Source organism: Mustela lutreola, chromosome 14 (genome assembly GCF_030435805.1).
Source record: "Mustela lutreola isolate mMusLut2 chromosome 14, mMusLut2.pri, whole genome shotgun sequence".
Classification (NCBI taxonomy): domain Eukaryota; kingdom Metazoa; phylum Chordata; class Mammalia; order Carnivora; family Mustelidae; genus Mustela; species Mustela lutreola.
This window is the reverse complement of record NC_081303.1, coordinates 36,323,481-36,341,442: the sequence shown is the minus strand read 5'-3', so window position 1 is coordinate 36,341,442 and position 17,962 is coordinate 36,323,481. Positions and strand designations below refer to the sequence as shown.

General features: G+C 51.3%; 1 protein-coding gene across 2 annotated transcripts in view; it reads left to right on the top strand.

Moving 5' to 3' along the window:
• The first annotated feature begins 8,416 nt into the window (after nt 1-8,416).
• STUM (stum, mechanosensory transduction mediator homolog) overlaps nt 8,417-17,962 on the top strand; it is a 49,436-nt gene continuing 39,890 nt past the window's right edge. Inside the window, exon 1 of one of the 2 annotated variants that reach the window (XM_059145913.1) lies at nt 8,417-8,790. In XM_059145913.1, the coding sequence (XP_059001896.1) occupies nt 8,589-8,790 (202 nt within the window). In that variant the 5' untranslated portion in view covers nt 8,417-8,588. The remainder of the gene's footprint in view (nt 8,791-17,962) is intronic. The other variant, XM_059145914.1, reaches the window with a different exon arrangement.

The following is a 17,962-nucleotide window of genomic DNA, read 5'->3' as shown; positions in this document are numbered from 1 at the left end:
AGCGACTCATCAGCTCTAGGACACCTAGTGCTTCCGAGAAGACATCAGTGGCTTGGGGGATGCCAGGAAGCTGGATGAGAAAATTGCATGTGGATTGTGGATTCAATTCAACATATGAATTGATTGGTGCCTGCACTAGTGGGCGAAGGCAATTCACACAGATTGAACACCCAAGATGTGCAGCCTCTGTGCATCGCCCGGGTGTGGCAGTGTTGCAGGGAAGAGGGTGGGGGAGAGGGACGCCTGGGTGGCTCAGTTGGTTAAGCAGCTGCCTTCAGCTCAGGTCATGATCCCAGCGTCCTGGGATCGAGTCCCACATCGTGCTCCTTGCTCGGCAGGGAGCCTGCTTCTCCCTCTGCCTCTGCCTGCCATTCTGTCTGCCTGTGCTTGCTCTCTCCCCCTCTCTCTCTCTGATAAATAAATAAAATCTTAAAAAAAAAAAAAAAAAAAAAGAGGGTGGGGGAGAAGGCTCCAGAAGCCCAGGCTGGACTGCAAGGAGCCTCACAGGAGTGTGGGACGAATGGTCAGCGTGCCCTGCCTCAACCGAGTGGCCTCGTGCCAACCTTCCTGGGGCTTCTGGAGAGGGAGAAGGGAGGGAGACTGATTTTCAGCTTTCGGAACATCTTCTCATCGGTCCTCGCAGCCACCCCTCCCCCACTTGGGGTCCCCACTCTCATGACCCCCGCTGCCTGTGGTCCCCTTCTGTTTGGTTGGGAATAGCTCAGACGAAATGCAGTTACCAGACTGTGTAGGTGACCCACAGCTCTTGGAAAGCCCTAGCCTCTCTGGCCTCTATACCCAAGTGGACGGAGAAAATTATTACCCTAGACCTGGAAAGGGAGGGACTTTCCTGACTGGGAGGAGGAACCCTCTGCAGGAGTCTCGTCCCCCTTGGAGAACTTTCTCTCTGTGACTTTCAGGGTATGGACATTTGGCTCAAGGCCAGAGGTCCCTTAGGCTCCCACAGCCTCAGCCTTGGGGGGAAGAGGTCAGCAGGGGTCCCGCCATCCGTGGCCAGGGCCTGGCCAGGAAGCCCCTAGTGGAGAAGAGGTAGGGTCTTCTGAGGTCACCTCATTGTCCCTGTTAGTCACTTTGCTTTATTGGCTGCATCTTCATCTGTAATTACAGGAAACGCAAACCTCATCCCCACCAGAGACAATCAGGAGAGCTGATTAATAGATTGATTATGGATTAATTAGCGGGCCGAGTGAGGTGGGCCTGCCACATCTGGAGGGAGGACAGAACGAGTGCCAGAGGCAGAGAGGGGGCTGGGGGGCGGGAGAGGGGGGCAGCGGGACTCCCGTGCGGGAGGGGTGGGCCCACGGCAGGTGGGAAGCCAGTGCCAGTGGCAAGGGATGGAAGAAGTGGGGGGAGATGGGAACTTGGGAGGGGAGAGAGGCAGCACACAGACGGAGAGGCTGCAGGAAGGGAGGGTTGGGGGGCACGGGTTCCCACTGGCATAGCTGCTGGGGGAGGGGTTGCTGTGTGCGCTGTGTGCCCCCACACCCCCCAAAGGGCTCCTCCTCACCCACAGTGGCAGGCTCACCATTTCCCACCAGGATAAAGGTTCCCAGTCCCCCCTCGGCATTGGACGAGGCCCCGTGACAGTTTCTGCCCAGTGGACACCAGGGGAGGAGGTGGGTGCACAGCCTGGGAGCACCTTCCAAAGGAGAGAGTGCACTCTTTCTGGGCCCCACAGATAAGAGGACACCCCAGGAATGACACAGTGTCAAGACGGAAGGAACCCGACCCCCCGACTCAGTGGGCACCACATGAGCCTCGCCGGTCCTGGTGACTTGGGGGCCCCGAGCTACCTCACTGACCTGAGATTTGACGCACTAGAGAAAGAAACCAACCTCTCAGTGAGGCAAGTCTGAGGCTGCATCGTGGACCTGCAGCCCAACCACATCTAGCTCAGCACTATCTATGCAAACCTCTCAGGCAGCGGAGAATGGCCTCTGTCTATGCTATCCAGTATGGCAGCCACTGGGCCCATGTGGCCACAGAGCCCTTAGAACGTGGCCGGCGCAGCTGGGGATCCAAATGGTAAGTTTACTGAACTTTCATTAATTTAACTTTACTTTGACACAGGGGGCTAAGGGCTACCGTACTGAGCAGTATGCGACTACTTCATACCACTAGTAGTGTTACACAGTATGACTACTACGTGCTACTACACTGTACTACCAGTAGTATTAGATGCTGTGACTACTGCACTGTACTACATAGTACTAGTACCACTGCATAGGATGACTACTACCTACTACCACAACATGTTACTATTATGTACTACCACACACTGCTACTAGATATTACTATTGCCACATACTATTACTACATGCTACTTCTAGTAGTACCAGCAGCTCTTACCTAGTACTACTGCATATCACTACACATCACTCCTACACAGTGCTACCACATACTACTGCTATGACATTCTACCGTCACATGCTAGTATTTCATACTACTACATGCTATGACATAACCATACACCACTACATACTACTACTGTTGCTGCTACTGCTACATAACAGCACTACTACTACCACACGCTACTACTACATACTACTAGACACTAGGTACTATTACTATGGCTGCTACCTACAACTGCTGTTGCTACTACTACCTACTACTAGCACATACTACTACTATCTACTATTCTATACTCTTGGTACTACTACATATTCCTACTACTACCTACTACTGCGCCGCTGCTACTATATACCAATATTACTACTACTATATTGTTATATACTACCATGATGATGGCATATTATTACTAGGGCTACTATGGCTGCTGCTACTACTGCATACCACCAGCACTCCTAAATACTACTACTATATGCTATTTTATACTATATACTATTACTACTACTATGATACATTACTAGTACTACCTACTACGGCTGCTGCTATGACTATATGCTACTATTATATGCTATTCTATACTATATTCTATACTATACACTATTACTATATACTATTATATATTACAAATAATATGACGATGATATATTATTACTATGACCTACTAGGGCTGCTGGCTACTACATGTCCCAGGTGTGCTCCTGGCTGCCTGGTTCCCTCCAAGGACAACCCCTGTGGCGCGCAAGCTGGTAGTGCCCTGTGCAGGGAGAAGGCTGCTAGGGCAGCCCTCCTCGCCTCCCAATGAGGTGGGGAATTTGGCTGATGCTACTGCGTGCGGGGCTCTGGGAGTCCTGGGTTCTTTAGATAATGTCAATCTGCCCGATTTCAGGAGCTTCCAGATCGGGAAGGCTTTTGTTGGCTCTCCTGTTTTCTCTCTTGACAGCGTTTCACGTTTTTCTTGGGGACTGGTCTGCAGCTGCAGCTTTACCAACTGTAGAACAATGTGAAGCTGTTTGCATAAGAAGCAGGACTTGCCAAGGTAAAGCTCCAGCTCCCAGCAGTGGCTGTCCTGGGACTCTTCAATAGACAGAGGTCTCCTCCCTGTCACCGCAGGAGCTCCTGGTAACTACTGTTTTTCTCAGTTCACTGAGACTGAATTCAGTGCGGTGATGACTCTCCCCTCGTGCTTAAACCCCGGGTGGGGCAAGAGGCAGGATGGTTTCCCAGTGGGCCCGGCGCTTGCCAGGGTCCCGGGTCTTTCCCCCATAGACAGAACCACACCCAAGCTCAACTTCCTGCAGGGTGCTTAGTTAGCTCTGCCACCATCACCTGTGTCGGTGGGGGCGACTTCCTGAGAGCACTAGCTTTCCAAATACCTCTGTAAGTAGCTGGTGTCCAAATCAAGACAGCCTGGTCTGATTATTGTTCCACTGCCCACATTACCATCAGGCCTACTGTATTCATTTACAAAAGGATGCCCATAGTCCACTCTGAGTCCAGGAGAGCTCTCTGGCTCCTGTGCCTCTCGTTGGGATTTTGAGAGCACGGGGACCCATGCCGTCACTTCTCTTACTGCCCTTGGCCTTGTAAACTTTCTTTCCCTCATCATGTTCCTCTGCAAACACTATAGCATTGTGGCTCTTGGGGAGCAGTGGGGAGGGCAGACCATTGTTTGGGGGAAGGAGAGTGAGAAGTCCCGTTCACAGAGGGAGAAGGGAAACAACACTCCTATTCTAACTTGTGGTCTAAGTCCACACTCCCAATCTTCTGGAGCAGGAAGGTGGCTGTGGCCATTCCCATTACACAGACTGGTAAATGGAGGCACAGGGAGATGATGTGCTCTGACCAAGATCACCCACCCAGCTGGGTAGCAGTGGTGTGAGATGTCAGGACAAGCAGGCTGGGCTCTGTCTTTACGATTTCATAGGGGTATGTTACTTCTGGGAAAGGCAACCAGTGGAGGCCAGCATGTGGAAGGAAGTCTAAACACGTGGCTCCTGTAGGTCAAGCTCAGTGACTGGAAAGGTTAGTTACCCAGAAGCTCACTTTCTGTCATTCAGAGTACATTGCGGTGACTACAGCCATTTGTCTAGCACGCATCCCCATGCCCCTGTCTGGCTGCATTTCCACCCAAACCTTGAGGTTGGCAGAGGCGATCAGTTCCAGAATCCCCCTCATCACAGGCCTGGTCAAACTGAGTACTCGGCCACAGTACCCTGGCAACAGTGGCCGATCTAAGAGGACCCTGGGAGAGAAAGCCGTGTCCTGCCGGGCTCACTTGGGAAGATGTGAGTCTGGGCTGTTCAGAGCCTGTCTTCCTCCCCACCCAGGGAGAACCAGTCAACAGAATGAAGCCACACATGGAGGCCGGCTCGCTGAGATGGAGTTTGAGAGAGACACAGAAAGAGTCAGACAGAGAGGTGTTCGTTGATTAGATGACTCTCTGACATTATTTCAGCCCATTGTATCAGCTGGGGTCGAGAAGAGAAGCAGAACTAGCAGAATCATGTAGATGACAGACAGACAGACAGGTAGATAGAGGTATGGATTTGTTCACTATAGGGGCTGGCTCAGCAAGTCTGGGGTCCACAGGGCAGGTACTTGGGGTAGGAAGATCACAATCAGGCTGGAACCCCATGCCAAGGTCAAAGCTAGGCTTCCACACATTGCACTGAAAAGGAAGATCCAGAGGGAAGGGAGAGTGCTTATTGACCCAGCAGCTGTCCAGAGTGTCTCTTCTGGCTGAAGAAGCCAGGCCCATCCAGGAAAACCTCCCATTGACTAACACAAAGGGGCTCTCACGACATCTGCAGAATTCCTTCACCGTAGCACCAACATGAGCGCAAAACCTAATGTAGGCCTCGATCTCATGACCCTGAGATCAGGCCATGAGCCAAAACCAGGAGCTGGATTCCTAACTGACTGTGCCACTGAGGTGCCCCTGTGTTGGCTTTCTATCACTTGGGATGAAAAACCTCCTCACCCAGCTGCCATTCATCAAGCGCCTTCTATATTCTCTCACTTAATCCTTATACATCAACAAATGAGATCAGTAATATTTCTGATTTTGGAGCCTGAGGCGGAGAGAGGTCAAGATATTGTTCAAAGATGCAGAGCTTCAAGCCAAATCCTTCTACCGCCGATGCCACAGTGCCAGTGTTGACCAGCAGGAGCCATCTATGTTGGTGTACAAATTTCTTGGAGTGAAATGAGTGAAAATGTGCAAAGTGCTTAAAACAGTGCCTGAGAGCAGTCTGGAAGCAGATCTCAGCAAAAATGTTATTTTTTCCCACTAAAAAGAGGTCTAGGGAATGTGCCTGGTTGAGCCAACTCTCAAGTACCCGACCTGTGCGCCCCTTTGGAAATGAACCCTCAGCCCCAGTGGCTCTAACTGCCACCATCTGCGTCTTCCCTGCTAAGCCTCCAGACATTTCCTGACCTACTGGATTTGTGAGTGTTACCCAAAAGTTGGGTCAAGCCACGAGATTCTGGGGTAGTTTGTTACAGAGTAATAGTGCCTTGGAACCCCCATGCCACGCCACACCCTTCCTGGAAATGTTCCAGGGATTCCCCATGGCCACCAGGATGAAATCCAGATTCCTTTTCTCTTCCTCGCCAGGTTCCTGCCCACCCCAGAGCCAACTCCTGTCCCTCCCGCACACGCCCCAGCCGAGCCCCAGGCATACGGCAATCCCCAGAACGTTCCCTACTTTCCTAGACTTCATGCTTTTGTATGTGCTGCTGATGCCTGGATGTCTTTCTGACATCTAGACCATTAAGTGAATCATCTAGCAAGCTGGGAGATGTAATTCCATTTTCTTCCTTGAAATCCTTTTTTCCCCCCAAGGAAGAATAGTGTTTGCATGACCCTAAAATAGTTCAGGTGATCTGTGAGAGAATATTCATAGAATGTGGGTTATTTCCTGGGTTTCTGAATAAAATAACAGCTATCTGTATGGATTCTGGGGCCAGATTGCCTGCATTCCAATCCTGGCTGTGTCATTTACAAGCAGATGACCGTGTGCAAGCTACTCAACCCCTCAGTGCTCCCAGGCTTATCCCTCATCCGCAAAATGGGGAATCCATGATACTCCGTAGAGTTGTGATAAGAATTCAGTGAGTGAAAATGTGTAAAGTGCTTAGAACAGTGCCTGGCAGAGAGCGCTCCGATCAAGAAGTGTTTGTTTTTTATTTTATTTAAAAAAAAAAAGACGTTTATTTATTTATTTGAGATAGAATGAGACAGAGAGCACGTGCGTGCACAAGCACGGGGAGCAGCAGGCGGAGGGAGAAGAAGATTCCCTGCCAAGCAGGGAGCCCAATGTGGGACTCGATCCTGGGACCCGGGATCATGACCTGAGCCGAAGGCAGCCACTTAGAAGACTTTATTTTTTGTCAGAGAAAAGAGAGACCACAGGCAGACAGAGAGGCAGGCCCCCCAATGAGCAAGGGGTCCAATGTGGGGCTCAATTTCAAGACCCAGGGATCATGACCTGAGGCAGATGTTTCACAGACTTGAGCCACTCAGGTGTCCAGGAAGCATTTGTTTAAAAAAAAAAAATAGGTCTCCTGCAGGTAGCTAGCTATTGCTACACTCACAGTGGGCAGCAGCTCCACGGACAGGCCCACATTTGCTCAGCACCTTGCCATCTGTCACTGTCTAACTCTATCACCGTGACTCAGTTGGTCTATTAGACCATTGAAGAAAGAGCCTGGGTTTTATTCCTTCCTAACTCTCCCTAGAACCAAAGTAGTATTCGACCTTCAATAAATTTGTATCAATTCCTGCTTTGATGTTACAGTCTGAGCCCAGAAGAGGTTGTGAGCTCTTCTGAGTCATACAGGTAATGAGTGGCAGAGTCGGGACTGAAATTTTCAGTCTTGTTCACCCCGACTGCAGGTCTGAGCTAATTACTGTGTGTGCACATGCAACACACGAGCCTGCAAGTGAGTGTGTGTCCGGAGTATCTTCAGTACCCCCTGAGCATCTGCTTTTAGAATTATTTTATCCAGGGACCCATAACAACCTGTGGTCTTTCAGCAGCCTTCCTCTGACCCCTACAATCACTATTACTCCTGGAGAAGGAGGGACATGGAGAGGGAAATGGATTTGCCTTCTTCTGATCATCCAGACTGTTCCCTTAATATCTGGGTAATTCCAACTCACAAAACGTCTCCCTAAGGTAAGAGATGGTTGCTTTCAACCTATCACTTTTCCAGGTGTAGAGGTCAGGGCAGCATTATTCAAAAACCCTAATTCAGGGGTGCCTGGGTACCTCATTTGTATAAGCCTCGGACTCCTGATCTCAACTCAGGTCTTGACCTCAGGGTCCTAGTTGGAGCCTGCGTTGAGCTCCAATGCTGGGCAGGGAGCCCACTTAAAAAAATCCCCCCCAAACCCTAATTCAGTACAGGGGCTCCTGCCACGGGTGAACCCTCTCGCTTCTACAAACTGTCACATTGTCAACACCAGACGGCGCTGTGTCCCCGCTGGCTTTTGAATCACCACGTCGAGCACACAAAAGGCCAGGTTTTCCTCCAGGACAGTTCACAGCTTGGTTCCCAACATCCCGCATTTCTAACCGCCTTCCGTGTGTGTGTATGTATGTGTGTGTGTGTGTGTCTGTCTGTCTGTAGGGGACGGTCCCATCTTAACCAGTCGTGACCCAGTCTGAAAAGCCGCGTCTCCTGCTTTCAGCACTATTATCGACTGGAACGAAATCCCTTTAGAGCTGTGCGCCCCTGGCCTCCCTCCGCCCAGCGCTGTGTGGCTTTCGCGACAGGGCCCGCCGAGCACACCAGCCCCGTTCGCGGTGCCCCGGGCAGAGACTCGCGCCCGGCTCACCTGTTCCCGGGGGCGAGCTGCGTCCATCCCTCCCAGGACCTGCACCGCACGAGCTCCCTCCGCGTTCCTCTTCTACTTTCCTGCCTCCGCCGGGATCGGCAAGTGGCGTTTCGTGGGGGGAGGCGGGGAGAAGGGCGGGGAAGGGGCCTGGCGGGGAGGGGCGTCGGAGCGCTGTCGCCGAGTGTCGCGCCGCTCTCTCCGCCCCGCGCCGGGGTGTGGGCGCGGCGCAGCGCGCGGCAGAGGGCCGGGCGCGTGGGGACGCGGGAGTGCGGGGTTCTCGGCGAGCCGGGCGGCGCCGGAGCACGCTGGCCGCCTGAGCTCGGCGCGGAGCCCGGGGCCCAGAGCCGCCGCCACCCGCCCCTGTGCGCGCCCCGCCATGGAGCCCTCGCACAAAGACGCCGAGACGGCGGCGGCGGCGGCGGCGGTGGCGGCGGCTGACCCCCGCGCCGCGTCCTCGTCCAGCGGGGTGGTGGTGCAGGTCCGCGAGAAGAAGGGCCCCCTGCGCGCCGCCATCCCCTACATGCCCTTCCCGGTGGCCGTCATCTGCCTCTTCCTCAACACCTTCGTGCCGGGATTGGGTAAGACGCAGCGGCGCTCGCGACACCTGCGCCCCGAGCCCCTCCGCGGAGGGCACCGGGGGACGCCCTCGGGTGGCGCCCGCGCGCGCTCCGGCCCGCGCTCCCAGCGCCCCCAGGCGGGTGGCCAAGGCTTGCGGAGTGGGCGCCCGGGGGGAGGCGTCGCTTGGGGCTCCCTGACCCGCCCTTTACCTCCTCCCACCTGTGAGCGCGATGGTGCGGCCCCAAGAGCCGGAACTTTACTGGGGACCCCGGGCCAGCTGGCGGCTCCCCCGGCCCCCGCGAGCCTCCGCTCCAGACGCCCCGGAATCCTGCCCCTAGCGCGCGCTCCTGGGAGCCCCTTTCTTCGAGGGGCTGGGGGCCCAGCCGGGGGAGCGCGGCGGCGTGGAGCTCCCGGGCGTTAGAGAGGTCCGTCGAGGTCGGGAAGAGGGGGACTAGCCGGGCTTTGGAGACACCCCGCGAGCCCTACTGTCTTCGCGGGGTGCGGACCGTGCGGGGGCGAGTGTCCCCTGCCTCCTTCCGGGGTGTCCGCGATTCCGCCAGCACCCGGGGAGGGGGACGGTCTCATCAGTTTGAATTCCTGTGGGTTTGGACCACTCTCGGCCAGAGGTGACCCCATAGCTCCCTTCGGCTCTCAAGAAAGTGGGGAGCGCGCCGATATAACTCTGTGCCCGGAGGAGGCCCTGTTGCTCCCAGTGTCCCAAATTTTAAGAGTCCCATTACAGAGGTAGGGGTGCTCAAGGTTGCAGAGAGAAGTTTCCCTGACACTCCCTCTCCTGACCCAACCGCAAATCTCTGTCTGCGTGCCCTCCCCCAACTCCCGGCTTGCTTGCTTGCTTGCTTGCTTGGCATCCGCTGTTCTTGCCGGGAGGCCCCCCCGCACCCCAAGTGCGTGCGGGACTAGAGCGGTAGCCACCTCTGTGCCCTCCCCAGGAGAGAGCCTGCCCCCGCCCCAGCCAGTTGCCAGCGCCTGGCTCCAAATTCCCAAGAACAGAGGTCAGCTGGAAGCCGTTTGCTGATTTACTATGGCCTTTCTCACGGCCTCGCGCTTAGCCGGCTCCCTGGGGCGGTGCGTGGCCAGGGTAGCGAAGGTCACGCCCGTCCACGCGGGTCGCGTTCACTTTCCCTTCGGTGCTTGCTTCTGCTTGTGCCCTGGGTGGCTGCGGAGGCCGGGCTTGCAGATCTGTCTGAGCAGGAAGTTAGGTGGGCGGCAGCGGTGCTCCCCCCTGGCGGCGAGTCCAGCAGCCTGTCCCCTCCGTCCCCTCCCCCGGCCCAGGGCCGTGTCACCAGGCCGGCTGTCCCCACAGTTAGACGCCGCGGGGACAGCTAGCTGTTGTTAGTTTGCGTCAGAAATTCCCACCTGCTGGAGTACAAACGCACCGCCTAGTCTCTGAGGACCTGAAGATCACGGTCTGGGATGGGTCTTCATTCCCCTTTTTTTAAAAAAAAGTGAAGTAAACGGCACCTTGTATGGTCTTTTGCAGAATTAGATGCATTGCGTTCCCGTTTGGGAGGGGTCGTCCCAAGCTGCTGGGTGAGGGGATCTCTCCCCTCCGCCCCTGCCCACGGCAGACCGATGCAGGAGGCAGCAACTAGCTGCCCACCTCCAGGCTGTACTGGCTTTCCCAGCTCTCCCCACCCTGGGTTATGCCTCTGCCCCTGGCATCCAGCTCTGTCTTCCCTCTTTGCACCTCCCTTTGTTAGATCAGAATCCTATGGGATTTTTCTAGTAATACTTTCTGAGAAGCCAGAAGAAAATAAAGGGGAAATTAGCAAATGCAAAAGTAATAAAACAGGTGAGCCAAGGGTGTACAGTTTTCTGAATTTTCAAGGACCGAATACAGGAACACCCCCCCACCCCCCCACCCCACCCCGTTTTGTTTTGCTTGTCATTGTCTGGTTGGCAGGCGCACAGCTCCACCCCTCCTCCCCCCACCCGGCTGGCTTCTGCACTCCCAGGGAGGGGCTCCTGATCCTGGGTGGTGTTTCTCATCTGTAAGTCAAGGATGCCTTTCACTCTGGACTGTGGAGAGGACCGTATGAAATTCTAGAAAGCTCAGCGGTTGGGCAAAGAGGCAGTGCTCCTGGGAGAGTGGGTTCCTCTTGCCCCTGGCCCTTCTGCAGGGCTGAGCACTGCCCCCCACCACTGGATGTGTTGGACACTCTCCAGGACCTTGGCTTTGAGTCCTTGTGGATCTCTCTGCAGTGGAGCCCAGGGTGACAATGCAGGCCACGCAAAACTTGTAGGTGTGTTCTGTTCTGTTGGCTTTTTTTTTTTGTTGTTGTTGTTGTTGTTTTGTTTTATTTGTCCTCCATGAGCGGTGTGAGTGGCCTCAGTACCTGGAAATCATCTCCTTGGCCTAGATCCCCTCTGCCAGGCTCTGCCAGGTCCTTGTGGCTTATCTGAAGCTCCCATGAAAACTGAATATTGATGTCGGGCTCTGCCCTTTGATGAAATGCAGCTTTTTTTCAATGCATGTGCTCTCATTCATTCAACCAGCACAGAGCACCCACTACCTACCAGGCGCAGGGGCGTGAGGATGAGTAAGTCAGTCCAGGTGTCAGAGACTATGGGAACATGGAGGCAAACTTAGTTTGGATTTGATAAATGCTGTCAAGGCAGCAAGAACAGAGTGTTTGAGCACAGTTACTTCTTCCTAGAAGGACGTGGGGTCCAGAGAAAGCCTCCCAGAGGTGTTGTAGGAGGTGAGACCCTGCCTAGGGAGTCAGCCACAGGGCCGCAAGCCCTTGCTACCCTCACTTTACTTCCACTCTTTGAAAATGGGTCAGACCTTTGGCCCCAAGATTGGTTCTTTTTTCTGGAAACTTGCTCCTCTGCAAGTCTTTTCCACATCTGCAAATCAAATGGGACAGAGTGGGTGGGGTGGGGGGTGGCTGGAGGCAGGCATGTGGTTCCTCTGACAGGTGTCTCTAGTGTGAGAAGCCCAGTCCTTACAATCCCCGGCGACTTGTCGATATAAGTGACAGTGCTGTCACTCTGTCGAGGATGTTTCCTCTCCCGGGATTTCTGATTTGTGATTTGTGGTCACTCTGACTCCTCATTGGAACAATACAAAAGAAATTTTAAAAATGGATGACAATAGGGGTGCCTGGGTGGCTCAGTTGGTTAAGCATTCGACTCTTGGTTTCCTCGGCTCAGGTCATGATCTCAGGGTCTTGAGATGGGCTTCTCTCTCCCTCTCCCTTTATCCCTCCCCCTGCCCGTGCGCACAGTGTGCATATACTCTCTCTCAAACAAATCAGCAAATAAATCTTTAAAATCTTAAAAAATATCCATGGTCAGTAATTTCACAGTCCAAAAAACAGGGCATTTATAAGTTTATACACAATTCTTTACATATGTGATGAAAATTAATTGTTATGCCCCAGAATGGATGGAAAGTTTGTCTGTTAGGTTACAGACAAAATTATACTTTCATACTTAAAAATTTTATCTTTATTGATTGAGTTGGTGCAACGAAAATGTTGGTGACTCAGATGGCGACAGGGAAGTGATGGGGGGAGCGCTTCCCTTGACCATTACCCATTCCTTCAGACTAATGTTAGCCATAAATCGACTGTTGGATATTCATAAATATTTAGTCTATCTCTAATATACTGCCTACCCTTTGACACCCAACTAAAGTCTTGCCTCCGTAGCAAAAGAATCATGGGATGGCTCAGTTTCTGTCTTTCTTCTAGCCCCGAGGCCCAAACTGCTGATGATTATTGCCCTATCTTGTGGCATCTATTGCTGACTTTTTTTTTTTAATTGTTTCAAGAGTTTATTTTTTGCTTCTGTAAATGTAAGTTCCTTGAAAGTAGCAACCATTTTAAATTTCTCCTTGATATAGTATAGTATATGTGAATGAATATTGACTAGAATTATACTCCTGGAATAGACATTGGAGATCATCTGGTCCAATGCCTTTATTTTATATGTAAGTACAGTGGTCCCAAGCATGCAAGGATCCAGGAAATTTACATCGTATTCAACCTTTTAAAGGAAGTTATTTAAGTATGTATTTCAGTAAAACCAGAGAGTAAACCAAGAGAGAAGATACGAGATCCAGGAAACAAGGGATCCGATTCAGGGCAGCCATGAAAATCGAGGATAAAATCATTCAGCAGGCCTGAGAGCAGTCAGTCTTCTTTAGAGTGGGAAGATGAAGGCCCCAAGGAAGAGTTTTCTGAGAATGGTGTGAAAAGGGAACATTCCATAGAGCTAAGAGTATTATTGGGACTGCCAGAAATTAAACATTTGATTAAAAAAAAAAAAAGGAAGGCAATTAGTAACAACAGTAAAGACAAAAGGCTCTGGAAAAGCATTAAAATCCAAAAGTGAAGCAAAATGCCCAATTAGATCAGAAGGTCAACAGACTTCAAAAAAGAAGAATAAAAATATTCCAAACAATAAATGGAATGAGAAAGGATTTGGAAGGTATTGGGGATAGGGTGTAGAAAACACATGTTTCTTCCACCAACAATAAAAAAAAGAGAGGTAATGAGTGATTTCAGGGAGACCAAAAATTTTTCAGGGAAGGCATAGCTCAAATATGAAGCAGATCAAAATGTGGCCTGATATGGAGCAAATGATGGAATATAAAAAAGGCTCTTCGAGGCGCATAGAGTCTGTGTCATTGGAACTGTGGTGCACAGTATGGGCTCTTAGCACCGCTTTGACTCTGCAGCAAAGAATATTTGCTTAGTCATAATAATATAAATGCTGCTCAGTGGTTTTCAGCTTTTAAAAGCAACCACAGACAAGGCGCTGAAGACTGCTTAATAATAGCTATAAAGGAAGATGTAAAGTTTTTCCATCTTGACAACATAAAAGGAAAACTATGGCCCGTAGAAGTCGGCAGGTGGATTGTGATAGATTATTATTCTCTATTATTCACTGTCCTCCCTGAAAAGAGGATGGCACATCTGTGCCTGACGCTATGTGGCTTGCCATGCTTCCTGGGGAAGGGGGATCCTTCTTCCGTGTGCGCTGATAACAGGCTTGGCCACGTGACTTGCTCTGGCCAGTTGGATGTGAGTGGCAGTGACATAGGCCATGACCGAGCAGACACTTTAAGGGGCCTTGTGAGGTTCTGGCATTGGTCTTCTTGTGCTCTCGTGAGAGTGGCAGGTCTCAGAGGGAGGCTGCTCTTCAGGCTGCTTCCCAGAATCAAAAGGGCATCAGAAACAGGGAACGGCACATCATAGGGCTAAGAAATAAGCGTGAGTTGCCAAGATCTTGCAGCAGCTGGCATCGTTACCACCCTAGGGCACCCTGCAAAGCTGACTGACGCAGAGAGGGTAGGGGAGAGGTGTGACTCCTCTCCCCGTATAAAGTTGGGGGCGTTGTCAAGAGATGCTGTCAGTAGTTTGTAGACCAAGAAATAAAGGGTACCAAGGTGATCGGTGGATGAACCGAAATAGGGCTATGTTGGGACAGTGGGACAATTGTGGGACGATGATATACTGGGATAATATTGGAACAAGAGCAGCGGGAAGTTGAGGGCTGATGTCAGTCAGCTAATCTTACATACCATAGCAGAAAGTCAATGCCTAATGTTGATAAAACATGAAAAAGCAATATAAGTATACGCCGGAGGTTAGAAAAACATCAGAAGAATTCCCACTCTTTCTGACATCACCGTTGTTTCTTTACCGACTGGTTCAGTCCCAGCAGTGTCCGTCCATGCTGACATTGTCCCCCCACCCTTTTAAAAATAGCTTGTTTTGATCTTCCACCCCCCTCCCGCCACTGCTCTTTCCCTGCTCCCCCTTACAGTACAGGTCCCTGCAGGAGTTCCTGGATTGGCTGCCACCAATCCCTCTCCGCTCGCTTTCTCTTGAACCCATTGTGGTCGTTCTGCACCCGTGGTCTCCGCCACTCAGCTGAATTGTACTTTGCAGGATCCCAAGCTCCTCCGGGTTGCTAAATCCCATGCCCAGGTCTCTATCTCCTCCTCCTGGAGTGCTCCGTAGCACCAGACACAGTCCCCACGCCCTCCTTGAAAACACTGTCTTCCTCTGGCTTCTGGAACACTTCCCTCTCTTGGTTTACTCTGTACCTCACAGCTCCTTCTCCGTCTCCCTTGCTCATCTTGGCAGCCTCCAAACTTGGGGATCCCTGGGGCACTTGAGGCTCTTGATCTTGGCCTTCTCTTTGACCTTGCTCTTCTTCCTGCCTACACCGGCTCCTTTGATGGTGTCTCCTGGCTTTTAGTTGCATCTTTAGAATGACCACTCCCAAAGCCAGATCTCCAACTTGGACCTCCCCCTGGACTCTGGAGTCTTATACCCAACTGACTTCCGCACACCTCCACTTGGAAACCACAAGGCATCCGACACTAACTCACCTAAACCAAGCTCCCGCTGTTCTTCCCCAGACCTGCTTCTCCCTCCTTCGCCCCCCTTGCAGCAAATGGCATCCATCCAGGAGCTCAGGCATAAACCCGGTCTCATCCTTGACTCCTCTTGTTCTCACACCCCACGCCCAATCTGTCAGGAAACGCTCTTGGCTCTGCTTTCAAAATCTATTCAGTGTCTGACCACTTCTTACCACGCTGCTTCTGCCTTGCTGGTCCAAGCCCCATCTTCTCCTGAATGGTTGCCATGGTCTGCTCACCTTTATTGATGTTCCTAGTGGTCTCTTTTCAACATGGCCACCAGGACTATCCTTTGAAATCATGAGTGAGTCAGATCAGGTCATTTTTTTGAGCTGGAAACCCTCCAACGGCTCAGCTCTGCATCACCCAGAGCCAAACCTCAAGGTTTTATCATAACCCACAAGGGCTGGGGCCAGAACTTTCCCGAAGAAAGGTAAGATGAGCCTCAGGTATAATCTAAAATTTTCTGGTACCTATATCATAAAACACTAAAAGGAACAGGTGAAATTAACTTTACCTAGTATATATATATATATATATATATATATATATATATATATATATTTTTTTTTTTAAGATTTTATTTATTTATTTGACAGAGATCACAAGTAGGCAGAGAAGCAGGCAGAGAGAGAGGAAGCAGGCTCCCTGCTAAGCAGAGAGCCCGATGTGGGGCTCGATCCCAGGACCCTGGGATCATGACCTGAGTGGCTTTAACCCACTGAGCCACCCAGGCACCCCCCTAGTATATTTTGTTTAACTCAATATCCCCAATAAATTTATCATCCAGTGCATGTCAATCACAATTGTTAAGGATATGTTTAATATTTCTTTTTTACATACCATGTGTTCAGAGTCTTACAGCATGTCTCAGTTTAGACCAGCCCCACACCAGGGCCTGCAGCTCCAGAGCGTCCTCTGTCCACCGTCCTTTGGATTCACCTCCCGCTGCTCTCACTCTTGCTCACTCTGTTCCAGCCCTACTGGCCTCTTTGCCATTCCTTGGATATTTTATTTTATTTGTTGATTTTTTAAGATTTTATTTGTTTACTTAAGGAAGAAATAGAGCAGAGAGAGAGAACACACACGAGAGGTGGGGAGAGGCAGAGGGAGAGGGAGAAGCAGACTCCCCACCGAGCATGGATCCTGATGTGGGACTTGATCCCAGGACCCCAGGATCATGACCCAAGCCGAAGGCAGACACTTAACCAATTGAGCCACCCAGGTGCCCCCATTTTAGGAGCCACCTTCGCACCTCAGAGCAGTGCTGTCTGCTGTTCCTTCTGCCTGGCGGGCTTGTCCCACAGATATATATGTGGCTCACACATTCAGGACCTGCTACAGAGCCACAGCCTCAAGGCCACACGGCTGTTTTGTGGGTGCTGGGTTCCTCTTAACATGTACCACAGAGGGGGTGGCTTAAGCAACAGGAATTTATCTTCATGCTTCTGTAGGCTGGGCTGGCTTCTCCTGAGGCCTCTGCCTGGCTTGTAGATGGCCGTGCTCTCTCTGTCCTCTCCCTGTCTTTGCTCTGTGCGTGCGTGTGTCTGTGTCCTAATTTCCCCTTCTTTTAAGGACACAAGTCGTCCTGGGTTAGGGTCCACCCAAAGACCTCATTTTAACTTAATCACCTCTTTAAAGGTCTAACCTCCAGGGGCACCCAGAGGCTCAGCTGGTTGAGTATCTGACTCTTGGCTTCTTCAGCTTGGGTCATGATCTCGGGGTCATGGGATCATGCCCCATGTCGGGCTCCCTGCAGGAGGGAGTCTGCTTGAGCTTCTCTCCCTCTGCCCTCCCCACCCAAATAAATAAAAGAATCTTAAAAACAAACAAAAAAAACATCTTATCTCCAAATACAGTCACAGTCTTAAGAGCTGGGGGTGAGGATTTCAATGTGTGGGTTTTGAGGGGACACAGTTCAGCCCAGACACCTTCCTAGATGATCTCACTTAAGACGGCAGCTCTCCCCTTCCTCCCCACTCCCCCTCCGCCCCACACGCCCTACCTTTCCCTACTTCCTTTTCCTCGAGAGCACTGTTGCTGTCAAACATAGTGTATATTTAACTAATTTTCTCTATTGTCTGTTTTTTGTTTGTTTGGCTGGTTTGGGTCTGTTCTGTTCATCGCTGTATCTCTGCACCCTAGAACAGAGCCTCGTTCATGACGGGGTTCCATAAATAGAAGTGCTTGCCTTCGGGAAAGCTGGACTCGGCAGGGAGAGCTCTGAGTACAGGCAACTGTTGCTTTCCCCTAAAAGCCCTTTTCCCCCTATTTGATTTTTAAAAAACTGTGTATTACTTGCTTTTTTGTGGGGGGAGGGCTGGGATAAGAATCAATGCCACGGAAAGAGAAGGGGCTTTTATGTGTCACTGATAGGAATGTAAATTGGGACATCTTTCCCGGAAGCCAGTTTGGCTTGATACTTTACGTATCAAGAGTCTTCAGGGGCGCCTGGGTGGCTCAGGGGGTTGAGCCTCTGCCTTTGGCTCAGGTCATGATCTCAGGGTTCTGGGATCAAGCCCCGCATCGGGCTCTCTGCTCGGCAGGGAGCCTGCTTCCTCCTCTCTCTCTCTCTGCCTGCCTCTCTGCCTACTTGTGATCTCTGTCTGCCAAATAAATAAATAAAATATTAAAAAAAAAAAAAGAGTCTTCAAATGTTCATACCCTTTAAGTCAGTAATTCCACTTGCAGGAACTCATCCTAAGAAAACAATCAAAAACAGGCACAGAAAGTTAGGCATAAAGATATGCCACAAAGCCTTATTTATAACATTGAAAATTATAAACAAACCT